Below are 20,157 nucleotides of genomic sequence, written 5' to 3'. Positions count from 1 at the left end.
AATCTGGCAGATTTGCTGAAAAGTTCAAATAATAACGTCACAAGGATCATCGTTTTTAACGCCTTAGCACGTTCCTATTCGAATCATATTTATCCTGATTTATTTATTATTCCTTACCTACACTCAATACGATCCAACTTCCCCCCTCTTACGGTATATTGGCATGATCGCGTAACTCGCGTAAAGATCGCGTAATGATCGCGAATGCAAAGTGAAAGTAAGGAGAAGAAGAAGGTGAAGCAGCATTGTCACAAAATTGTTTGTTTACAACTGTTTTGCATGCTTTTTTCGCATATTTTTGGCGGTTTTTTATACGCAAGTAGTTGGTAAAAGGTGCATCCTGGCCACTTCCTGCCCCACAACGTGTGTGCGTTGTCTGTGGAACATGAGATTGGCGGTGAAAGTAAGTTTGGGCACACCGACAGGGGGAGCGTCATGGCGATTCATTGTTATTATTTGCATTTGGGGGGCTCTTTGTAGGTTTTTCCGGATCTGTACGGCCGATATCTAACGCAGTGAATTTGCAAATTTAGTCTCCCTAAATGGGGGCTTGTATGACTGTGGAGCGTGATAAGATCACCGCGAGGCGTCGTAGCGAGGAGATCGACAAGCAACTTGATGAACTCGCCAAGGAGCACCCGCGTATCCTGAAGATTCTCCTTTTGGGCGCCGGTGAGAGTGGGAAGAGTACGTTGGTGAAGCAGATGAAGATCATCCACTCGGAGGGCTTTACAGCGGCCGAATTGAGCGCCTTCCGGCCGACTGTGCTGGATAATTTGCTGTCAAGCATGAAGTACGTCTTGAGTGGCATGGGGCTGCTTCGGATCAATCTGGAACATGCCTCCAATAAGATTTATGCGGAAATTGTACTCGCGAGCCCAAGTTGCTTCGATATGGAATTCAAAATTATCGAAAAGGTGCGAATGGCATTGAGGATTCTCTGGAAGGATCGTGGGGTGCGCCTGGCTGTTGCACGTGGCTATGATTACGAACTAAATGACTCAGCTCTCTATTTATTCGATAATATGGATAGAATTTGTGCCGACAGCTACATCCCATCGCCCACGGATGTCCTGAGGGCACGTGTACGGACAAATGGGATCATTGAGACGAATTTCCGCATAAATGACAACATTATTAGCATGTATGATGTTGGGGGGCAGAGATCACAGCGCCGGAAGTGGGTTTACTGCTTCGAAGATGTTCGTGCGGTGCTCTTTGTGGTGGCACTCAGTGGCTTTGATATGACCCTCCTGGAGGACAACACAGTCAATCGACTGGAGGAGAGTCTCAATCTCTTTGAGCAAATTGTCAACAATCGCTGGTTCAAGGAGGCCTCATTTGTGCTCTTCCTCAACAAATTGGACCTATTTCGGGATAAAATTATGTCCTCCGGACGCCATTTGAGGCTCTTCTTTCCCGACTACAAGGGACCCGATCGGAATATCGATGAGGCAGCATTGTTCATTCAGAAAAAGTTCCTCCAGCGCAATCACAATGATCGCAAAGTTATCTGCCCACACTTCACCACCGCCACCGATACTGCCAACGTTCAAACTGTCTTCCAAGTTGTAATGGAGACAGTTATAAAGGAGAATTTGGGCAATGTGACACTCCTATGAAGTGCCCCTTTGCCTATATTATGTATACATTGCAGACATTCCGGTAAGAATTAATTAATCTTTGCTCCTTAACTCTGCGGGAAGATCACTAAAAATGTTTGCGATTAGTTGTTCCAAATGGTCTCTCTTTTAGAATATTCTTCTCAGTTCTTTCAAATTTTCAGTATAAAGGAGTTCATGCAGTTGATATGGGCCAAGTACCTAACTTGAGAAAACGGAGAAAATAATTTTGACCCACCCAGTCTTGTAGGGAATCAAAAAAGGATAAAGAATCGCTAAAAATATTCACCATTTTCCGCTGGGATCACAAAGAAAAAAAGCCAATAAAGTTTTATAAAAAAATTTGAGAAAATGGCGGCCATTTGACATATTGTCCCTTTCAATGCATCAAGCATATGCTTCAAAGCTCCCTGTCAATGCATCAACATATGCAATCTTAACATCTTAATGATCTCTAAATTGAGACCATTGGAACACATCAAATGATCTCATCTCATTTGTCAAAAGAAAAGAAAAGAAAGAAATCCATTGAATCTCATTTATTTATTCTAGAATATAAGTTTATATTGCATTTCGGCATGATCTTTCGCGATCGTTTTTAGGGATCTTCCACATTTGATGGCTTTTTTTTTTTAAAACAAAAAAAATGAAAAAAAACTTCCACAAGTGCCAAAATCCGGAACATGCAATTTGGATGATACATTATACCGAAAATTCTCAATTTTGCCTCAAAAAATCTCTTTGAGATTAAATTGATTTTTTTTTTACAATTTATTTTACAAAAATCTTTTTCAGTAGTTTGTAGATTTTTTTTCTAAATATTAAAAGTAGATTATAGTTGAGAGATCTCTCTAGTCTAGAGAAAATAAAATTTTTGGCGGTAGAGGGTGGTCGGGAAATTAGTGCGTGAATTAAACAGCTAATAACTTTTGATTTCTTAATTTTTATTATATTTTTTTGTGTAAATTTCCTTAAGAAATTCTCATTTTTTTAAAGCAAAAATTTAAGATTTCTCAAGATATTTTTTTTTAATTTCCTTAAGGATTTCTTAAGCGACAGTTACGATTTCCTAATTTTATTTGCTTCTTGTTTCTTCTACGCATGAAACATTTACGCTAATGTTTCGTTAGTACAGTAAGGTGAAACGTTGAAGCAATTAAAATTATGAAAATTAACGGTCAGCTTGAAGCCAATAGAGGACATTTTTTTTCTTTTTATTTTTCAATCAAACTGAATTTGAATCTCGAATTATTTATTGCAGAAATAAACCACCAATTAGTTTTATTTTCTCTGGACTTTATTATATTTTTTCTTAAAATATTTTTTTTCCATCGAAAACATTGTGATTAATGCAATTTTTTTTAAAATTTAATAAATAGATGATATTTTTTTTTAAATAAAAATTAAATGTTTTTTACTTGGAGACAAGACGTATTTTCTCACGTAGCTGTAGCGGGATATTCTCGCAGAGGATGTTGAGGCAGAATTTGAGACCTTCTTCGGCGGTACACAGCTGAAGGATGGGATAGAGGTAGCCAAACTTCCGGATGAAGCCTGTGATCTTTTTGTAGCCCTTCTCACCGAATTCCCGGGAGTACTGGCACGCGAGGGTTTGATTGTGTAGCGGAAGGGGTTGGGGGATGTTTATGGGGAGTGGGAGGGCACTGTAGAGGGGGAAGTTCTCAATGCAGGCGGTGCATTGGCACACAAAGGCGTACTTCCGGAGGGTTTCCCTTTGGCGTGCTGTGCGATCCATTAGGCTGTGATGGTAGCCGTAGTTGTCGAGAATTTGCTCGCCGCGTGAGATGTTCTTGATTGTGACCACTCCGGAGGCACTTCCGAGGGAGATTCGGGTGACATTTGGGGCGCATGAGTGATTCATGAGGCTGTGGAAGCCATAAGCAGCGACGCCGTATTCTATTGAATTTTCCGGATCTGATGTATCCTCAATGGCACCAATGCTGTGCATATTGGTGGGACCGGTGAGGAGGTGCCGGAACAGGACATTCTTCAGGATATTCTCTCCCATTGGGGTGGTGAGGTAGCGTTGGCTGAACACGGGGGAGCTGCGCTTCAGCAGGTTGAACATGAGACAAGCAATGAGATACTTCTTGAATAGATAATCTCCATCCCGTTGATTCTCATTCGTAGCCAGGGTGTGGATGGGTGTGTACAGCTCTTCCGGGGAGAGTTTCTTCGTCCAGTCGTAGCTGAAGACGGTCTTCTGTTCTCGATCAATTTTCTCCAATGCTGGACCCATTGTTTCAACATCCGGAAACGCAAGGAAGGCACAAATACTCGTCCGGAAGACAATTAAGAGACTATCATCGAGAATCTTAAACAATGATCCACTAATTGGGCACTCAAAGGGATGATAATCAGCAGAAGCCATCTCCTGGCATGCCTTAGAGCAGAACATTGTCTGTGTGCATCCATCACATGGTAGAAGGAGATGAGGGACCTCAGCCAGGCATGCAGAGCACCGTAGATATTTCCCGGAATCAGTGAGAATTTTGCAGAAAGCCTCCTCAATGGCAATAATTGTTCCAGCTGGGATATTCTCCTGTGTTATCACATGCCTCCCAAAGGCACCATCTTCCCGCAGTGCTAAACATCTGGCCAGGAAAGGTATCTTCTCATTCACGGGTAAGTCAATCTTTGGTACAAATTTTTCCTCTTTTGCGGGCTTCTTGGCCAATTCTTCGTGACATTTTGCTTCCCTTCGCTCCAATTTCTCCTTCAATCGCTCCGGGTAGCCTATTTCACGTGCCAAACGGATACTCTCGAGGCTCTCCGCAAACATTCCCATCTCGAAGAAGACAGCCGATCGATTGGCCAGACCAATGCTGAGATTCTCCTTCGAGACAGCAAAACAAATACTCTTGTTGTACGCTTTGAGGGCCTCAATGTATTTCTGGGACTTCAGGGAGAAGCACGAATTCCCAACTTGACGGAATTCTTCAGATTTAGCATCACTCTTCACCTCCTCATACTCCGCAGCATCCGGAAGGAGATTATTCTGCTGCAGCAATTCAAATACATAATCCACCTTGTCGCTATTTGGCTGCTTATTCTTTCGCATATTGTGAAGGTCAAGGCTGATCTTCTCGAGAGTCCCACCCTCCCGCAGGATGCGAATAATCTCCTCATAAATTTCTTGGTAGTCCATTTTTGCCATATTTGGGCATTCCTGGCGGACCTGGCGGAGGTTTCAAAGAGCTAAAAAAATCGTTTTTATTAGAAGGAAAATTGATCTTTTTAATGGAATTTTTCCTTAAGGAAATTAAGGATGTTTTTGTCCTTTACTTACTTTCTTGGAGAATTTTTTCCTGATCCCAATCTTTCCGGTAGATTTTTTTTGCGCTGAGAAAATTTGAGGTTAGGTTGAATGGCGGAGTGCCGGAAAATTGTAACGGCTGAATTTTCCGCTTAAATTTTCTTCTTAAAATATTTTTTAAAGGTTTTTCCTGGAGATTTTAGATAGTATACAAAGGAAAAGAAAGAAAACTCAATCTCAAGAAAATCTCTCTATTGTCTTTTATTCATAAGTAATAATACATTTCTTCCCCTGGACACCCCCGAGGGCAGTCTGGAAGTTCTCAATGGGAATCATTTCGGCATCAGGAGCTGTGAGATCACCCGCCTGGTACATGGCAACAATCTCCTCCAGCATGCGCACACGTTCGGGATTCCCGTGATTCTCGCGTGTCCAGTTTGTGCGCCAGAAGCCGCAGCACTTGATGTCGCGGTAGATGAAGACGGAAGATGGGATGGTTATGTCGCGCCTCGAGATGCATCCGTAGGTGACAAAGTACCCACCGTGTGCGAGGTCATTGAGAAGATTTTCCGCACTTTCCCCGCCGACGCAATTGAGTGCCAACTTCGGGGCTGGGAGACTATCCGTGAAGACTTCCGTCTTGGCAAACTCCTCTTCGGTGTAGATTTCCGTTGCCCCGCCCGCCTTGAGTTTCGTCTTGAGGGCATCAATGTCTGGGCGTGCACGTACAACGCCCACACAGTTTATGCCCCATTTGCGGCATAGCTGTGCAACAAGCTGCCCCACAGCACTGTTGGCCCCATTCTGGAGGACTGTATCACCGGGTTTGAGCGCCACAAAATCCCGCAGCATCCGGTAGGCTGTTGGGGGATTCACCGTGAGGGTAGCAGCTGCCACAGTGTCCATGCTTGGGGGTATACGGAACCAATCGGATGCACTGAAGATCCCATGGGAGCGCCATGTCCCCAGACCACTACGAAAGGGTACAACAAGATCCCCAACAGCAAGATCCCGCACGGCACTTCCGATCTTCTCAACACGAGCTACGCACTCATTGCCAGGAACACACGGAAGGAGTGGGGTGATGGCATACTTGCCCGTGATTGTGATAAGATCAGCTGAATTGACGGGAGATGCGAGAATTTTGAGGAAAATCTCCGTCTCCTGCAACTCCTGCGTGAGGGTTTTCCTCTCGAGCTGTACCACCTCCTGTGGTGGCCCAAATTGCAAATGGGACAATTGACGAACTTCCTGATCCATTGTCTCGCACAACACTACACGCAGACAACAGGTGCAGTGAGCTTGAAGCACAAGTGGGAAGAGAATGACAAGCAGAAAAGGTTAAAGGTAAGATTTCTCATTATCTTTATTAACGATGGCGATGGCATTGAGATTTCGTGCTCATTCAGCGGATTGTGCGTAGTGATGTGAAATTCACAAGCATCATCCCCTGACGGACACTCTCCACCTGTTGGATGTGATCAAACCACCGCGACAGGTGGATAAATTTCTCTTTATCTGAATTCTGGAAACTTGCAATGGTCTGGTTGAGGGAATAGAAGACAACAACATCAGCTAGGGTTAGGGAATGACCAACAAAGTACGATCGTGTAGCAAGGTAGGCATTTAACTCCTCCAGGAGGCACCTTTGATGACTCCTATTGGTCAGGAGAGTGGGATTCGCATGCAAGCTGCAGTACTCAATCCACTGCCGTACTAAACACTCCTCCTCCAAATTCTTATACTTCTTCCCAGCTAAACTTCCGAGAATTGTTGCAAATCCCATGACGTGTTTATCCCCATTGAGTGTTCTTGTTACCACCTGGATGAACGTTAAAAAAAATCAAATTAGGATCATTCTGTTGAGATACCTTCCCAGGATGCAAAACTACTAACCTTCTCACGATTCTGGGATAATTTTCCCGGATCCACGTGGAGGTAGTTGGAGATCTTTTGAATTATTTCAATTTGGGACATTCTTCGCTATTTCCTGATGTTCCGGTAATACTTTCGGGATCACAATTTGGTGCTGGAAGGGATTTCCTTTCAAATCTCTTACTGCAAGGATGACACGCCGGGGCTGATCAATAAACAGCCTGCGCTGGAGATTTTACGAGGCCGTTGGTTGATTTATAAACAGCGGGGTTTTTGAATTTATTGAATACATATTTAATTTAATTTCAACAAAGAGAGAAGAAAGTAATTTCCCTTCTTAATTCCTCCTCCTTCCTGCCATTTTAACAAGAGATAGAGCTTCATTGCAAAGAAGCTTCTGAATATTAGAGTATTACAGTCATTCTTCGGAATTTTCCGTGTCAAGAAGTTGCAGAAGTTGCTCATGTGCTGTTAATTGTGGTTCCTGTGTAGCTTCCTCTGTTGTTTCCATTGCTGCGAATCCCAAATCCTGCAGGCGACTCTCAATGGTGTCCTCGGAGGTGATACGAACGAATTCATGCGTTCGCTGTTGCACTGCTGCATCCCTGCCCGTATCATCATCTGCTGCACTTAAGATTATATTGTCGAGAAGACAGTAAGTTGATTGCTGCATCCCTTCGTCACTGGGTACGGTGAGTTGATCCGCCAGGGTGGTTAAGTCATTTGTGGACGCCTGGAGCGTTGATAGGGAGCTCTGGTGTCCAGCTGAACGATTCCTCCCAACATTGGCACTCTTGGCATAGATATTCTCCCCGATGGTCATCGTGTAGAATTGTCGTGGATCATCATCAGCGACTTCCACGAATTTCCCATCGTTCTGCTGCAATCCCAACCTGAGGAGAATGCTGATTTTCACACGAAATGGACGCAACCACTTCACGAGGGATCGCATAACGCCCATCCTTTGGGGACACTCCAACCCATCCCAGTGATCAATGATGGCCTTCTTGGCGCAGTCAATGAGAATGGACTTTCGCATTTCCGTCATGAGCTTCCCAATCCCATCGAGATGCCTCAGGGTGATCTCCAGCAGCTTCTCCGGGTGATTTGCTGCAATGTGCAGTTGCCACTTGAACAGCACCACCATGAGATCCCAGAGTTTCTCATACGACGTCGCATCGAGGCGCATCAGGGAGCACGATGCTATATCCCACATTAGTAGGCGACACTGCTGACCCGTAAGGAGATTCTCGGGGCCATCGGTGGAGCTAATGAGCTGCATGAGGAATTTTGGATCCAACAGGACTCCCGTCAAATCACGCAGAACTGCCATGCGAGAGTTGGGATGCTCTTGAGTGAGATGAGGAGGATTTTTCACAGCAAAATGATCTTTCTCTTACCTTGAGCAGCTTTCTCGAGATTCACGCACTGTGCTTTGAGTCTCTGATCAATCACATACAGCATCTCACATCCCAGATTTATTACGAGAAAAATATTACCACGAGACATTTTTTTTCGTTCTTCCTATTAGCACCTACTTACGGTAATGTTGTTGATACATCCTGATTACCTTAGCAACGGTGTAATAAATCGTTTAATTTTAACTCCAAATTGATTTGTTATTACATATTTTCATTTAGTTTTGTTCCATAAGGACATTAGCTTCTAACACGTAACAGATGACCAGTCCACAAGGAGTTTATTGACACACCTGCTTTACTTACACCATACTGTTGTTCTCGTATACATCTCACGGTCGCATAATTTGCGAAATACTGTTGGGGAAAACACGGAAAAGACCTCAAATCTATTTACTTTCACTGTATAGTATATTTTATTTGCGACGTTTCGAGGGTATGGGTTTCCCTCTTCCTCGGGCAATAAAAAGGCGGGAATTGCAAACTTAATTGTTTACTGACGCCAAGTTAGTGTCCACAATCTCAGTGAATTTAGGGTTATCCGTTGGCAAATAAAATTTTCACTCATTTGCACACCTCTGTGCTAGCCTAACTACTGGCACAGATCTTTGGTTGCTGATTGTTCGCGAAACTTCCTGAATTACAGGCGATAAATTACACTTTATTACAGAGCAAGAACGTTTGCATCCGTACAATTTGCCTTCCAAATCCGATCTGTCATTTTTGCCGCTGAATCATTCCTTTTTCCCCATATTCTCTATTTTCACCACTCGAATTCACCACTTTTAGTGCGCGCCAAATTCAAATATTATTTTATTTCGTAAGTTTTCCGAACACTGTTATTTGAGAATATAATTCAAACCGCTTAACTGAGGTTTCCTTTTTCATTATAGTCTCTGGCACAGGTCCAGAGTTCAGATCTTACGATCATGGAGTTGAAAGTCTTTGGCCATAATGCACAGTCTATATCTCCTACAAATCTCTTCTGAAAGAAAAAAAATACATTTTTCTTACTCCAAACCTTTAAAATACTTCATTTATCTACGTTTATCGATCTGAAAAACTAGGAATAAGACTCTCCAAAGACTACCTGCACATAGATCTGTGAATAGAGACAAACCTGATTGCATGTTCTACTGATTTGTAGTGTAGGAATTGTTTCTAAGATCAGATTTCATCAGTAATATGTTCTTGTGTCACGATTAGAAGAAGATTCTAATATAGGAACTGCAGTAGCCATCTTAGCATTACATACTGAACGGATTCACCAGATCTGAAGAAAACGTAATCTGAGTATTTCACAAAAGTAAAAACAAACAAAAAATACGTCTATAATCCATTTATTGATTCACAATTTGCAGAATAAAATTCATGTACAATCTCTACTTATTAAGCCCCATAGTACATGTTTTGTGTGATTTCACCATTAATGGGTGGGAAATAATTTATGCTTTCTTTTCCAAATCAAACTCTCTCTTTTTCATTAAAATCCCTTTAAAATCGGTGATGTGAAAAAAATTCTTTTAAAAGACGATTTTAATATAAAATCCACGCAAAATCTTTTTTTTTGCGCAATTTTCCTTGCAAAAAACTCAACAGGCGCACACTAAATTCCACAATATAGAAACTCTATTATTAGAATTTTTTATGGAAATTCTGCAGAACTATTTTTAAATTTAAAAAAAGAGACTAATTTATGATTAAAAAAAAAAGAATGATTGACGAAAAATTAAAGTCAATAGTAGTAGAAATATGGATCAATTTCGTCTCAGTAGGGCGCATAACGATGCGTCGGAGATGGTCCTCTCATCCCTGGGCGACGATCATCGAAGGAATCACGACTAAAGTCCTCATAGATTCTAAATAAAAAAAAAGATGTTAAAAACATAAAAAAAATGAAAATTTTTCCATTAATTCCTACCCAAATCGATTCATTCCATTGCTTCCACTTCGTGGGGGACTTCTTCGGCTGAACATTGAATCATATCCAGAACCATTGCCACTGCTGAGGGATCCACGCATTGAACCTAACCCCGAACCACCACCTGAGCTTCCGGAACGTCCAAGAGGCGGGAGTGGGGGCAATGGCTCACGACGCCCCATACTGCCCATTCCTGCAAATTCCCTCGCCCCCATTCCGGAGCCACTTCCGCCACGCATTGCCCCCATTCCGGAGTAGCGTCGCTCAAACAAATCCCTGCCATCGTCATAGCGTCTATCGTAGTAGCTGTCATAGGAATCCTGCAAAAATCACATTTACGTCATTTCACCACAATCCCCCATCCTTCCCTAACAAAGGTACCAGCAAATAATGCACAGGATGTCACCATGTTGTGCTGTACAAAAAAAAAGGACGCTGATGTTTGTTTTCTCGTGATTTTCTTAATGTTTTATTTATTTATTTTTTTCTTTATTAATTAAGGATTTTTTTTTTAATTTCAGAAATGGACTTAAAGTTTTGATAAATTATGATGAAATTCACTAGTCAAGATAGTTTTAAGAAATCTTTAGTTATTCTTAACAAAGGGTGGTATTCTAGGATAGAGACACCTTTCAAGATCAAGATAAAAATCAAAATAAAGACCAAGACTCTCGGTATTCTACTTTACGACGAATTATCCAGGAAAGTAAAATCAAAATTTGCGTTATCCTACTTGTCAGTTTCTTGTTTTCAGCTTCGCGCCAAGAAAACTTTAGCGATATCTCTTTCTAACGCATTAATTTTTTCTATTGCGCTTTCTCGTTCGCTCTCGGATGACAATTGAACGAAATTTAAACACTTCATGGGAATTTCTTCCCTATTGCCATTACATCCAGGAGCCCTGATTGTATAATCTCGGCTATTATTCCCAGGCATTATTGCTCCGGGAATGGAATGAATATTGTCGGAGAGGTGCTTTCTGCCTCCAGATTATGATAATTTGGCGGTAACTGGCGGGGGGGGGGTATGCTACTGCAAAATTTTAAATTTTTCTTAGGAATCGTGGTCACTTCTTCTTGCTATTGATGGAGTGACCTCCGGATTAAGGATCTCATCCCAGGATTGTCGTATCCTGAACAATCCTGGGATTCTGGGGCATTTTTTTTAAATTTTTTTCCAGGATTAGTGGTCACTTCTCATTGGTAATGATAAAGTGATCTCCGGATTGGGCATCTCATCCCCGGATTGTCACATCCTGGACAATCCTGGGATACTGGTGCAAAAATGTTTGTTTTTCGCCGGAATTGTGGTCACTTCTCATTGGTAATGATAAAGTGACCTCCGGACTAGGGATTTCATCCCAGAACTATCAAGCCCTGGACAATTAGGGAATGCTGGTGCAAAATTGTGGCTTTTTCACCAGAGTAGTGGTCACTCCAACATTACTAATAGGAAGTGACCATAAATCGGTCGAAAAACCCACAATTTTGCACCAGCATCCCCTAATTGTCCAGGACTTGATAATCCTGGGATGAGAGCCTCAATCTGGAGGTCACTCCATCATTACCAATCAGGAGTGACCACAATTCCGTCGAAAAACCCACAATTTTGCACCAGCATCCCAGGATTGTCCAGGATGTGACAATCCTGGGATGAGATCCCCAATCTGGAGGTCACTTTATCATTACAAAGGAGAAGTGACCATAATTCCGGCAAAACACAAACATTTTTGCACCAGCATCCCAGGATTGTCCAGGATGTGACAATCCGGGGATGAGATCCCCAATCCGGAGGTCACTCCACCATTACAAAGGAGAAGTGACCACAATTTCAGTGAAAAACAAAAAATTTTGCACCAACATTACGTATTTGTCCAAGATTTGACAATCCTGGTACAACCCGGAGGTCACTCTATCATTAGTAAGATGGAGTGAACACAATTCCGGCAAAAACCCGTCATTTTGCATCTGCATCCCATATTTGTACAAGAGTTTTCATATCTCCCATACTGAATTTACATTGCCTTTACCTCATTTAAAAACCAATTTTTCAAAGGACCCTAAAACCGTCTTGGAATTTCACATAAATCCAAGACATTTTACGTTATAATAAGACCGTAAATCTCTATCGTAGAATACAGAATCTTGGAATATTTTTATCCAAGTCTCTTTTGACAACTCATTTTGTAAATCTTTATTTTGATTTTGATTCGTATCTCAGAATACTAAAAGTCTTGGAAGTTGTATGAAGAAACAAGATTTTTAGGTTATGGTTCGACCGTAAATCTCTATCTTAGAATACCAAATCTTGAAATATTTTGAATTTCCAAGATTATCCTGAAAATTTCTTGGAATTTTAAAGTAGAATACCAAATCTTGGTTTTTTTCTTTATTTTGATCTTTATATTTATCTTAGAATACCGCCAAAAATTTAATAAATCTTTAGTTTTGTAAAGAAAACTTTAAAAATCATAAGTGTTTTTTAAAGGAAATATAAAAAAATCTTTAGCTTTTCTTAAGAAAATTTTAGTTTTTATTAAGATAATTTAAGAAATCTTTAGTTTTTTTTAAAGAAAGTTTAAGACTTCTTAAAGACCTAGTTTTTCTTAAGAAAATATAAAAAAAAATTTATAAGTTCTTCAGACTAGTGAATTTCATCCTAAATTAGTCTGGATCGCCCAAACCTTTGACCAAAAATTAAACTTTTTTTTAAAAAATATTTCCTAATCGATACAAGATTTGTTTTTAAAGAACTTTGCGAAAAAATATCTAATGCTGCTTTTAAGGACTTCCTTATATTACCTTCCCTTCCCTTGATTTCTTCACAAAATAAGGAAAATCTCATAGGAATTTTAATTGTATTTTGTGACTAATTTGCCTTCATTTATAAATTCCACAAAACACTTAATGACGTCATAAACATACTTCAGTCTAAGACAGGAAGAACAAGGCTACAGGATAATGTGCGTGTCTCTAAAAGGATCAAACATTTTGTACCTTTTACAGAAAAAACTTCACTTCAATTTCATTCTTCACGTATCGATAAGAGATATAATGAAATAAAAAAAAAACCAACAAAATCGCGATAGAAATTTTGCCAAATCGTTTCTTAATCGTTTTTCCTTCAAAAAAAAAATTTCTTTTATCGTCTATCGCGCGAATTTGTTCGTTTTATCGTGTTTAATTATTTCAATGAATAACGTGGTATGCACAGAAGCGCAAATAACAAAAAAAATAGGAAAAAGGATCAGATGGGATGTTGTGTAGAGAAAATCAAAGATTTAAGACTTTTGAGTACCTATGTTGCAGTTAAAAACAAATTATGAAATTTATTTAAAAATGCAAGCAATGACGTCATCATTGCATTTTCCCTCTAAACGTGTTAAACATTCACGCTAATGTTTCGTCGATTAGTTTTAACCCTTTCACTTCCGTATGAAACTGATTCTAAATGTTTTCTTTGGCATCTTTGTGAACAAAAACATCAAAATATTTTGATTAGAAATTATTCATTTTCAGAGAAATATTTCAGAAAACTTTGTCGAAATTGTGTGGTTGTCCCAAACTTTCTAATGAAACATTATCACTGATGTTTCACACATTTAAAAAAAAGTGAAAGATGTCAACGTGATGTTTCACATTTTGGGAAAGTCTTTGCCAGAATTGATTCCAGTGCGAAATTGAATTTTTTTTAAAATTATTTTTGGACTAATCAACAATTATTGTCTTATTTCTTTAATTTCATTCAATTTACACAGAGACAGGAACAAGGAGAAAAAATTAAGGATTGCAATAAAATTTGGGTGATTAAGGGAAATTAAGTAAAACAATATGGAGGATCTATCGCATAAAATATAGGTAAAAAAAAATGATTGTGAGGACATGTATGCAATGTCGTTGGGTTGTGGTGATGAAATAGAGAGACAAATGTCTCATCTTTAAAGAAAAAAAAGAGAAAAAAAAGTGAGGTGATGAAGGTTACCCGAAATCCGTCCATGATCCTGTCCCGCAAGAATGGCGGCGGTGGCGGGGGTGGGTATGGATCGCGGTACATCCTATCGCCGCGATATCCGCGCTCCGAGAACATGAGCCGTGGGCATTCCTTGGACCAGTGCCCCGAACGACCGCACCTGTAGCACTGTTCCGGATCACCCATGCCTGGCTTTGGACGCACGCGACTCGTCGACACCTGCACTTTCAACGGCTGCCCGTCCACAACTTTTCCATTCAACTCCCTGATCACTTCGTTCACGTCACCCGCGCAATCCAGATGGACAAAGCCGTAATTCCGGACAATGTCACATTCGACCACCGTTCCGTATTTCTGGAATAACTCCCTCACTTCCGGTGCGCGTGTTTTGTCCGTGAGATTGCCAACAAAGATTTTTGTCGTTGACGTATTTGGGGCTCGACGACTTTTCGCGGCTTCCACCTTCATTGGCTGCGAATTCACCACGTACCCATTCAAATTTTGGATTGCATCGCGTCCCTGCTGCTCATTTTCCATGTGAACAAATCCGTAATTTTTCACAACGTCGCATTCAACCACCGTGCCGTACTTTTCAAATAACGGCCGCAATTCCGATGCTTGGGTTTTTTCATCGATGTTCCCGATGAAGAGTTTGAATGTTCCAGCGCCCGGCATTTTTATTTCTTTTCAATTTTTCTCTTTTCGCACGATTTTTGCGATTTTTTTTGTTCTTACACAGAGTTTTCTTCTCGCGACGTCTCTCGCGCGTCTCTATCGGAAAACACACGTTCTACGAAAAATATAGAAAACGAGCAAACTATCAGGAATTTTTGTTTTCTATTGTTTAGCACAAAAAATGCTTTTTTTTAGCACTTTCTGTTTGCCCCTAAATGTATGCAAATTGAAACTTTTTTGTGGTTCTCTCTCTCTCTCTCTCTCTCTCTCTTTAACGTATTTAACGATTACAAAATAAATACTTTTTTTTTAGAAACTTTTTATTCAAATAAAAGATTGAAGATAATAAATAATAGGTAGGTTAGGTAGGTACGTTTAGTGATTAAATAGAATTTTTAAAGTATCCATTTAAGAAAAAAAATTTTTCATAAACTCCTATTGGAGGAATAATAGTGGGCTTTCGTTGATCATCAACGTAAGGGCACTTTTAACAAAAGTATTAAAACAGTGACGTAGTAAAATAAATCTTTTTGCTGGTTTTGTGTCTTAAAGGTTTACTTTTAAAAGTATTTTGAATTTATTTTTTCTTTTCTAAATTATTTTGAAAAACTTTCTTTTGGGCTTTTCGTAATTTTCCGTTGAATTTTTGTGGGAAAAATCACGTATTAGGAGACGACGCCGCGTCGGTTGACATCGCCGCCGATTTAAAATGACCGGTTTTTGAGGAAAAGAAGACTTCTCCAAAAAACACTCCTCAAATAACTTCCTCGTGGCTCCTTGACCGCCCCCAGAACCACCCGGAAAGCAAAATAAAATGTTTTTCTTTGAAAAAATAATTATTTTATGAACCGCGGCGGAATTACAAATCAGCCGGCCTTCGTGTCTGAAGCTTTTGCGGCGTCATTGCATAAAGCTCCAAATAAAACGTCTTTTCGATACCCCAACGCCCCATTGAATGCATCCCAGTGTCGTCTGGGGGTACACTCAACATTTTCAGGATGCTCCATGGAACGGAAGTACGATAAAAATCCGGAAATATGGGGATTTTCTTTCCGCCGCATGGGAAAATTTTCAAAGGACTTTTCGGGGCGCTATTTGAACGTTCAAAGGATTAATTTCAACGTCTTGGGAACTGTACTTACCTAGGCTTGGGAAGTGTGATGATTTCCTGCGCTTCCGGTGGGGTCCTTTGATGAAAATCGCTGTATTTTTCCACTTTTGCACAATGGACACAGTGAAAAAAGCTCCTCAAAAGTCAAAGTAACTTTCCCATCTTGACACCACTACATGAAAAATGCATTAAGGTGTCCTAGAAAGGAACCCATCGGTTTTTTTTAATTTAAAGGAAATGTCGGGAAAGTAACAATTTCTTGGGAACTCTTTATGTTTTTATGATGGAAAATAAAGCGATGCTTGTTTTAAATTGGCTGAAGAACATTGAAAATTGTGAAAATTCAACATCAAAAATAACTTGAGTAAGCACATGAAAATACGGATGATTCAATCGACGATTCTATGTTTATCTTGCAATCTCGTCGCTTGCATCAACACTTGACGTATGAAATGAAAAAAAAAAATCTTTTTTCCACAGAAAAATAACCCAAATTTTCCCGGAAAATGTTTCTAATGTCCTTGAATCTCCTTGAGACAGGCAGGATCTTAAGAAAACACAATTAATTCTATCCAAACAAATAAATTGTATAATTTGTTACAAAATTGTTGTATAAATGCACATTTCCGGTTTGTATGAAATATATTTTTCTGCGAATTATTCGCTTGTGAAGACTGGGGGGCGCTTCTCAACGAAGGCAGTCATCCCCTCCTTGCGATCCTTGGTGCTGAAGGTGGCATGGAAGTGACGACGTTCGAATTTGAGTCCCTCAGCCAGTGTTGTCTCGTACGCTGTATTCACGGCTTCCTTGCACAGTGCCACGATGAGGGGGGAGTGTTTGCTGATCTTCTCACCCAGCTTCACGGCCTCATCAACGAGCTTATCGGCTGGGACAACTTTACTCACGAGGTTCATGCTGTGCGCCTCCTGGGCCGTAATCATGTCTCCCGTGAGGCACATCTCCATTGCCTTGGACTTGCCAACAACACGTGTTAGGCGCTGGGAGCCACCAGCCCCTGGGATGGTGCCAATTGCAATCTCCGGCTGTCCGAATTTGGCCTTATCCCCCGCATAGATGATGTCACACATCATGGCAAGCTCACAGCCACCACCCAGGGCGTACCCATTCACAGCTGCAATCACGGGCTTCTGTGTACGTGCAACGCGTGTCCAGTCCTGCAGGAAGTTGCCCAGGATGCATCCGGCGTACGTGTTGTTCTGCATCTCCTTGATATCTGCTCCAGCAGCGAAGGCTTTCTCACTCCCCGTGATGACAATGGCCCCAATGGATTTGTCCGCCTCAAAGGCATCCAGTGCCTGACTCACTTCCGTCATCAACCCATTGCACAGAGCATTGAGGGCTTTGGGGCGATTCAGTGTGATGAGGCCAACATTGCTGTTCTCCCCCTTCTTCTCAGTCTTAATGAATTCAAATGACGGTGCAGCTGTGCAGGGAGATTAGTTCAGAGAAAGTGATTAATTTCAAGGTCGCTCCCATCCCGTTACGTAACTAAATGCGGCCCCAAACTGATAAGCAGCTACTTACAGGCAAACATACGAAGATGGGAAGCAGTGGTGGCTTTGGCGAGGGTGCCAACGCGCCCCACAAGTAGTCTTGTAACAGTTGCCATCCTGACACAGTTGGGAAATACCGGAAAATGCAGAGAAAATGAAGAGCAGATGATCACTGATATGACGATCACGCAATCACTGGGATTATCCAAGAATGCCCAGGGGGTCTATCCTGATTTATCCAGAGAGGCATTGGGACACTTTCAAGGGTTTTTGGGACACACCTGGCGGGAGAAAAACTAACCTCATTTTCTAATTATTTGTTTATTTTAATGGAGTTTTCTTCAATTTTCTCAATTAAATTGCTTTAAATAAATTAAATTGTTAAGAAATAAAATAATTTTGAAACGTCTTTGTGATTTTTTTTTAGGAAAAAAATGCTGAACCGAATAAACCTTTGAATGTTTAAGAATTTTGTGATTCAAATGTTTACTTCGTTTGGATCTGTTTCTTAGGTTTCTTATTGGAAAATCGGATAAGGCGATTTTTATTTTGTTTCCTTGTTTTAACAATTTTTATTAATAATTTTAATGAATTTCTTACAATTTTAGTAGAAGATGAAATGGAATTAGCATCAATTAGATTTTTTAAGAATGTTAAAAAGATTTTATTAAAAAATAAACTCATGGAAATTAATTTCTTTTCAATTTAATAAAAATCCCTTAAATATCAACCCCCTGCTCCACTGGATCCATAAACCTTATCCCACTTGAGGTAGCTCTCAATGTCAGCGGAAGAAACGGAAGCTCGAACGCATTTGAGGGCTGTTTTGAAATCCTCATAGCTAACTGGAGGGAGGTCTGAATTGGAGAAATTTTTGAATTTATCAAATGGAATAGATCTAACGGGTCCCATTGATGCCTCTTGACCAAGTGACTTCATGTCAGCACCCGAAAAACCCTCAGTGAGTTGACTAACTGACACCATTTCGTCCCGCGTTAAATTATGCTTCACCGTAGACAGGAGGGATTTAATCATTTCCAGTCGAGCTTCCTGAATTGGAAGGGGAATGTAGAGACGCTTCACAAATCGCCTCCTTACGGCTTCATCCAATTCCTGGGGACGATTTGTTGCACCAACAAGGAGAATGAGTTCACTTTCATTTGTAGCTGCACCATCCAAGTGAATCAGGAATTCCGTCTACAAAATACATCATGTTTCATTAAGGAAATAAAAGTAATAAAAGGATTGTAAAATACCTTCAATCGACGAGAACTTTCGTGTTCACTTTCAGAGCGTTGACACAGCAATGAGTCAATTTCATCAATGAATATCACTGAAGGTTGCTGCGCTGATGCCACTGCAAAAAGTCCCCGAACCATCTTCTCACCCTGCCCAATCCATTTTGATGTGAGTGCCGAGGCGGATATATTGAAAAATGTCGCATTAGCCTGCGATGCAATGCATTTTCCAATTAGAGTTTTTCCCGTTCCGGGTGGTCCAAACAAAAGAATTCCCCTCGGAGGCCGTCTGAGTCCAGTAAAAATATCCGGACGAAGCATTGGCAGTACAATAGCCTCCTGAATGATGGTCTTTGCAAAATTCAATCCAATTATATCTTTCCAATCTAATTCGGGAATCTTCATCATAATCTCCCGTTTGACCATCTCGACAATTTCCGGATCGATATTTTTTAATTGTTCAGGTATTTCATCATCAGATTGCGACGATTGCGATGTATTCACCTTTGTTTCCTTCTTCCGGAACGTACTTTCAGCGGGATCATACTTTGGCACAGCAGACTTACTTAAACCAATTCTCTTGACTCCTGTAATGTTTGAACGCGTGTCCTTGCCGTATTTTATGAGATTTTGAATTTGTAGCTCCTTTCGAGCTGTTTTAAAGTCATTTTTGGGTTTTCGTGTATCATTTGTTTGGGTAAATTCATGATTTGAAGATGTTCCCGATATGGATTCCCTCCATGGATCTATTCTTGAATTTCTCTCAATCGGCAGGAAGGGATCTTTCCTCACAAAGGAAACTTTTTCATTCTTGCAAGATGGTTCATATCTGACCTTTTCTGGCTGAGATTCAGGTTGAGTATTGCCAAAGGATCTGTTGTAACTCTTCATTGATTCGTAGGGTATATCATTTGTTTGTGATTGAGAAAATATCTCATCCAATTGCCCAAAATCAATCTCAATGCTCCCATCGGAGTTTTTGGCTTCCAATCCATTCCCTTCTGATGCTTGTGAACTACTTTGGGAGCTTTGGAGTGCAACAGTTGGTGGGATATTTTCTCTGAATAAATCTTCTAAATCATTTTGAGTTATTTCCTCATTACTGTCATTATTGTGTTGAATATCTTGAATTATGCCTTGAAGATCTTCTGGCTTTAGGAACATTTTCGTTATTGTTGCGGAATTCTCAAGATTAGAATCAGTTAATGTGAAATTCTCATCATTTAGCATCATTCCCAAAATACAACTTCGCTCTTCGCTGGAATTTGATTTTCGTAGTCAATTGCAATATCAGTTAGCTAATAAACAAAGCGAGTTTATTGAATACTTACTCATTTTTTGCAGAGCTGAAAATTCGATGCCATTCCTCGAATTTTCTCCCTCTACCTTCTCCACTTTCACTGTTCATTTTAGAATGATTTTCATTTGGAGGAAAAACACAGAAAATGTTGGAAATTTTGAGGAAAAATTGTAAGGAGAAAAATCAAAGCACTTTGGGACACAAAAAGCCGGTTATCCAGGATTATCCAAATGTTT

General features: G+C 40.5%; 8 protein-coding genes across 10 annotated transcripts; 1 reads left to right on the top strand and 7 right to left on the bottom strand.

The window, feature by feature from the left end:
- Nucleotides 1-213: 213 nt before the first annotated feature.
- LOC129795639 (guanine nucleotide-binding protein G(o) subunit alpha-like) lies at nucleotides 214-3,025 on the top strand. 2 transcript variants are annotated; one of them, XM_055837093.1, is made up of 3 exons: nucleotides 214-403; nucleotides 481-1,665; nucleotides 2,290-3,025. In XM_055837093.1, exon 2 carries the CDS (start codon nucleotides 543-545, stop codon nucleotides 1,620-1,622), a length of 1,080 nt encoding a protein of 359 aa, XP_055693068.1. In that variant the 5' UTR covers nucleotides 214-403; nucleotides 481-542; the 3' UTR covers nucleotides 1,623-1,665; nucleotides 2,290-3,025. The 2 variants fall into 2 exon arrangements, with proteins under 2 accessions (XP_055693068.1, XP_055693067.1); XM_055837092.1 differs by lacking the exon at nucleotides 2,290-3,025 and adding an exon at nucleotides 1,787-2,254 and having other exon boundaries at nucleotides 230-403.
- Nucleotides 2,902-5,033, bottom strand: LOC129795531 (SET and MYND domain-containing protein 4). Of its 2 annotated transcripts, none has more exons than XM_055836913.1 (2): nucleotides 4,933-5,033; nucleotides 2,902-4,841 (listed from the first exon to the last, which is right to left on the bottom strand). In XM_055836913.1, the coding sequence occupies exon 2, from the start codon at nucleotides 4,798-4,800 to the stop codon at nucleotides 3,037-3,039; it is 1,764 nt and encodes a 587-aa protein (XP_055692888.1). In that variant the 5' UTR covers nucleotides 4,801-4,841; nucleotides 4,933-5,033; the 3' UTR covers nucleotides 2,902-3,036. The 2 variants fall into 2 exon arrangements, with proteins under 2 accessions (XP_055692888.1, XP_055692889.1); XM_055836914.1 differs by having other exon boundaries at nucleotides 2,902-4,812; nucleotides 4,933-5,009.
- A 127-nt stretch (nucleotides 5,034-5,160) lies between these two features.
- Nucleotides 5,161-6,159, bottom strand: LOC129794419 (enoyl-[acyl-carrier-protein] reductase, mitochondrial-like). The gene has a single exon (XM_055835171.1). It carries the CDS (start codon nucleotides 6,157-6,159, stop codon nucleotides 5,161-5,163), a length of 999 nt encoding a protein of 332 aa, XP_055691146.1.
- An 88-nt stretch (nucleotides 6,160-6,247) lies between these two features.
- LOC129795728 (eukaryotic translation elongation factor 1 epsilon-1) lies at nucleotides 6,248-6,992 on the bottom strand. The gene is made up of 2 exons (XM_055837206.1): nucleotides 6,796-6,992; nucleotides 6,248-6,721 (listed from the first exon to the last, which is right to left on the bottom strand). The coding sequence occupies exons 1-2, from the start codon at nucleotides 6,874-6,876 to the stop codon at nucleotides 6,305-6,307; spliced, it is 498 nt and encodes a 165-aa protein (XP_055693181.1). The 5' UTR covers nucleotides 6,877-6,992; the 3' UTR covers nucleotides 6,248-6,304.
- A 57-nt stretch (nucleotides 6,993-7,049) lies between these two features.
- On the bottom strand, nucleotides 7,050-8,825 carry LOC129795654 (protein OSCP1). The gene is made up of 2 exons (XM_055837112.1): nucleotides 8,175-8,825; nucleotides 7,050-8,100 (listed from the first exon to the last, which is right to left on the bottom strand). The coding sequence occupies exons 1-2, from the start codon at nucleotides 8,281-8,283 to the stop codon at nucleotides 7,193-7,195; spliced, it is 1,017 nt and encodes a 338-aa protein (XP_055693087.1). The 5' UTR covers nucleotides 8,284-8,825; the 3' UTR covers nucleotides 7,050-7,192.
- A 691-nt stretch (nucleotides 8,826-9,516) lies between these two features.
- On the bottom strand, nucleotides 9,517-16,263 carry LOC129795640 (RNA-binding protein lark). The gene is made up of 4 exons (XM_055837094.1): nucleotides 15,900-16,263; nucleotides 14,095-14,872; nucleotides 10,114-10,433; nucleotides 9,517-10,051 (listed from the first exon to the last, which is right to left on the bottom strand). Exons 2-4 carry the CDS (start codon nucleotides 14,755-14,757, stop codon nucleotides 9,961-9,963), a joined length of 1,074 nt encoding a protein of 357 aa, XP_055693069.1. The 5' UTR covers nucleotides 14,758-14,872; nucleotides 15,900-16,263; the 3' UTR covers nucleotides 9,517-9,960.
- Nucleotides 16,264-16,434: 171 nt separating this feature from the next.
- On the bottom strand, nucleotides 16,435-17,639 carry LOC129795671 (enoyl-CoA hydratase, mitochondrial). Its single transcript, XM_055837136.1, has 2 exons — nucleotides 17,415-17,639; nucleotides 16,435-17,313 (listed from the first exon to the last, which is right to left on the bottom strand). The coding sequence occupies exons 1-2, from the start codon at nucleotides 17,497-17,499 to the stop codon at nucleotides 16,526-16,528; spliced, it is 873 nt and encodes a 290-aa protein (XP_055693111.1). The 5' UTR covers nucleotides 17,500-17,639; the 3' UTR covers nucleotides 16,435-16,525.
- Nucleotides 17,640-17,923: 284 nt separating this feature from the next.
- LOC129795527 (fidgetin-like protein 1) lies at nucleotides 17,924-20,149 on the bottom strand. The gene is made up of 3 exons (XM_055836910.1): nucleotides 19,953-20,149; nucleotides 18,640-19,879; nucleotides 17,924-18,580 (listed from the first exon to the last, which is right to left on the bottom strand). Exons 1-3 carry the CDS (start codon nucleotides 20,027-20,029, stop codon nucleotides 18,110-18,112), a joined length of 1,788 nt encoding a protein of 595 aa, XP_055692885.1. The 5' UTR covers nucleotides 20,030-20,149; the 3' UTR covers nucleotides 17,924-18,109.
- Between the last annotated feature and the right edge of the window lie 8 nt (nucleotides 20,150-20,157).

This window comes from Lutzomyia longipalpis, chromosome 4 (genome assembly GCF_024334085.1).
Source record: "Lutzomyia longipalpis isolate SR_M1_2022 chromosome 4, ASM2433408v1".
In the NCBI taxonomy this organism is placed as follows: Eukaryota; Metazoa; Arthropoda; class Insecta; order Diptera; family Psychodidae; genus Lutzomyia; species Lutzomyia longipalpis.
Note: the sequence above shows the minus strand (reverse complement) of the source record. Positions and strands in the feature narration are given on the sequence as shown.

Coding starts and splice junctions, on each gene's coding strand:
- LOC129795654 (XM_055837112.1), bottom strand. CDS start 8,283: ATGTCTCGTGGTAATATTTTTCTCGTAATAAATCTGGGATGTGAGATG. Junction 8,101..8,174: donor TCTCGAGAAAGCTGCTCAAG/GTAAGAGAAAGA, acceptor CTCGCATGGCAG/TTCTGCGTGATTTGACGGGA.
- LOC129795527 (XM_055836910.1), bottom strand. CDS start 20,029: ATGAACAGTGAAAGTGGAGAAGGTAGAGGGAGAAAATTCGAGGAATGG. Junction 19,880..19,952: donor TTCAGCTCTGCAAAAAATGA/GTAAGTATTCAA, acceptor ATCAAATTCCAG/CGAAGAGCGAAGTTGTATTT. Junction 18,581..18,639: donor AAAGTTCTCGTCGATTGAAG/GTATTTTACAAT, acceptor TGTATTTTGTAG/ACGGAATTCCTGATTCACTT.
- LOC129795640 (XM_055837094.1), bottom strand. CDS start 14,757: ATGCCGGGCGCTGGAACATTCAAACTCTTCATCGGGAACATCGATGAA. Junction 10,434..14,094: donor GGATCATGGACGGATTTCGG/GTAACCTTCATC, acceptor TGATTTTTGCAG/GATTCCTATGACAGCTACTA. Junction 10,052..10,113: donor AATGGAATGAATCGATTTGG/GTAGGAATTAAT, acceptor TTTTTTATTTAG/AATCTATGAGGACTTTAGTC.
- LOC129795531 (XM_055836913.1), bottom strand. CDS start 4,800: ATGGCAAAAATGGACTACCAAGAAATTTATGAGGAGATTATTCGCATC.
- LOC129795728 (XM_055837206.1), bottom strand. CDS start 6,876: ATGTCCCAAATTGAAATAATTCAAAAGATCTCCAACTACCTCCACGTG. Junction 6,722..6,795: donor TATCCCAGAATCGTGAGAAG/GTTAGTAGTTTT, acceptor ACGTTCATCCAG/GTGGTAACAAGAACACTCAA.
- LOC129794419 (XM_055835171.1), bottom strand. CDS start 6,159: ATGGATCAGGAAGTTCGTCAATTGTCCCATTTGCAATTTGGGCCACCA.
- LOC129795639 (XM_055837093.1), top strand. CDS start 543: ATGGGGGCTTGTATGACTGTGGAGCGTGATAAGATCACCGCGAGGCGT.
- LOC129795671 (XM_055837136.1), bottom strand. CDS start 17,499: ATGGCAACTGTTACAAGACTACTTGTGGGGCGCGTTGGCACCCTCGCC. Junction 17,314..17,414: donor CCATCTTCGTATGTTTGCCT/GTAAGTAGCTGC, acceptor CTCCCTGCACAG/CTGCACCGTCATTTGAATTC.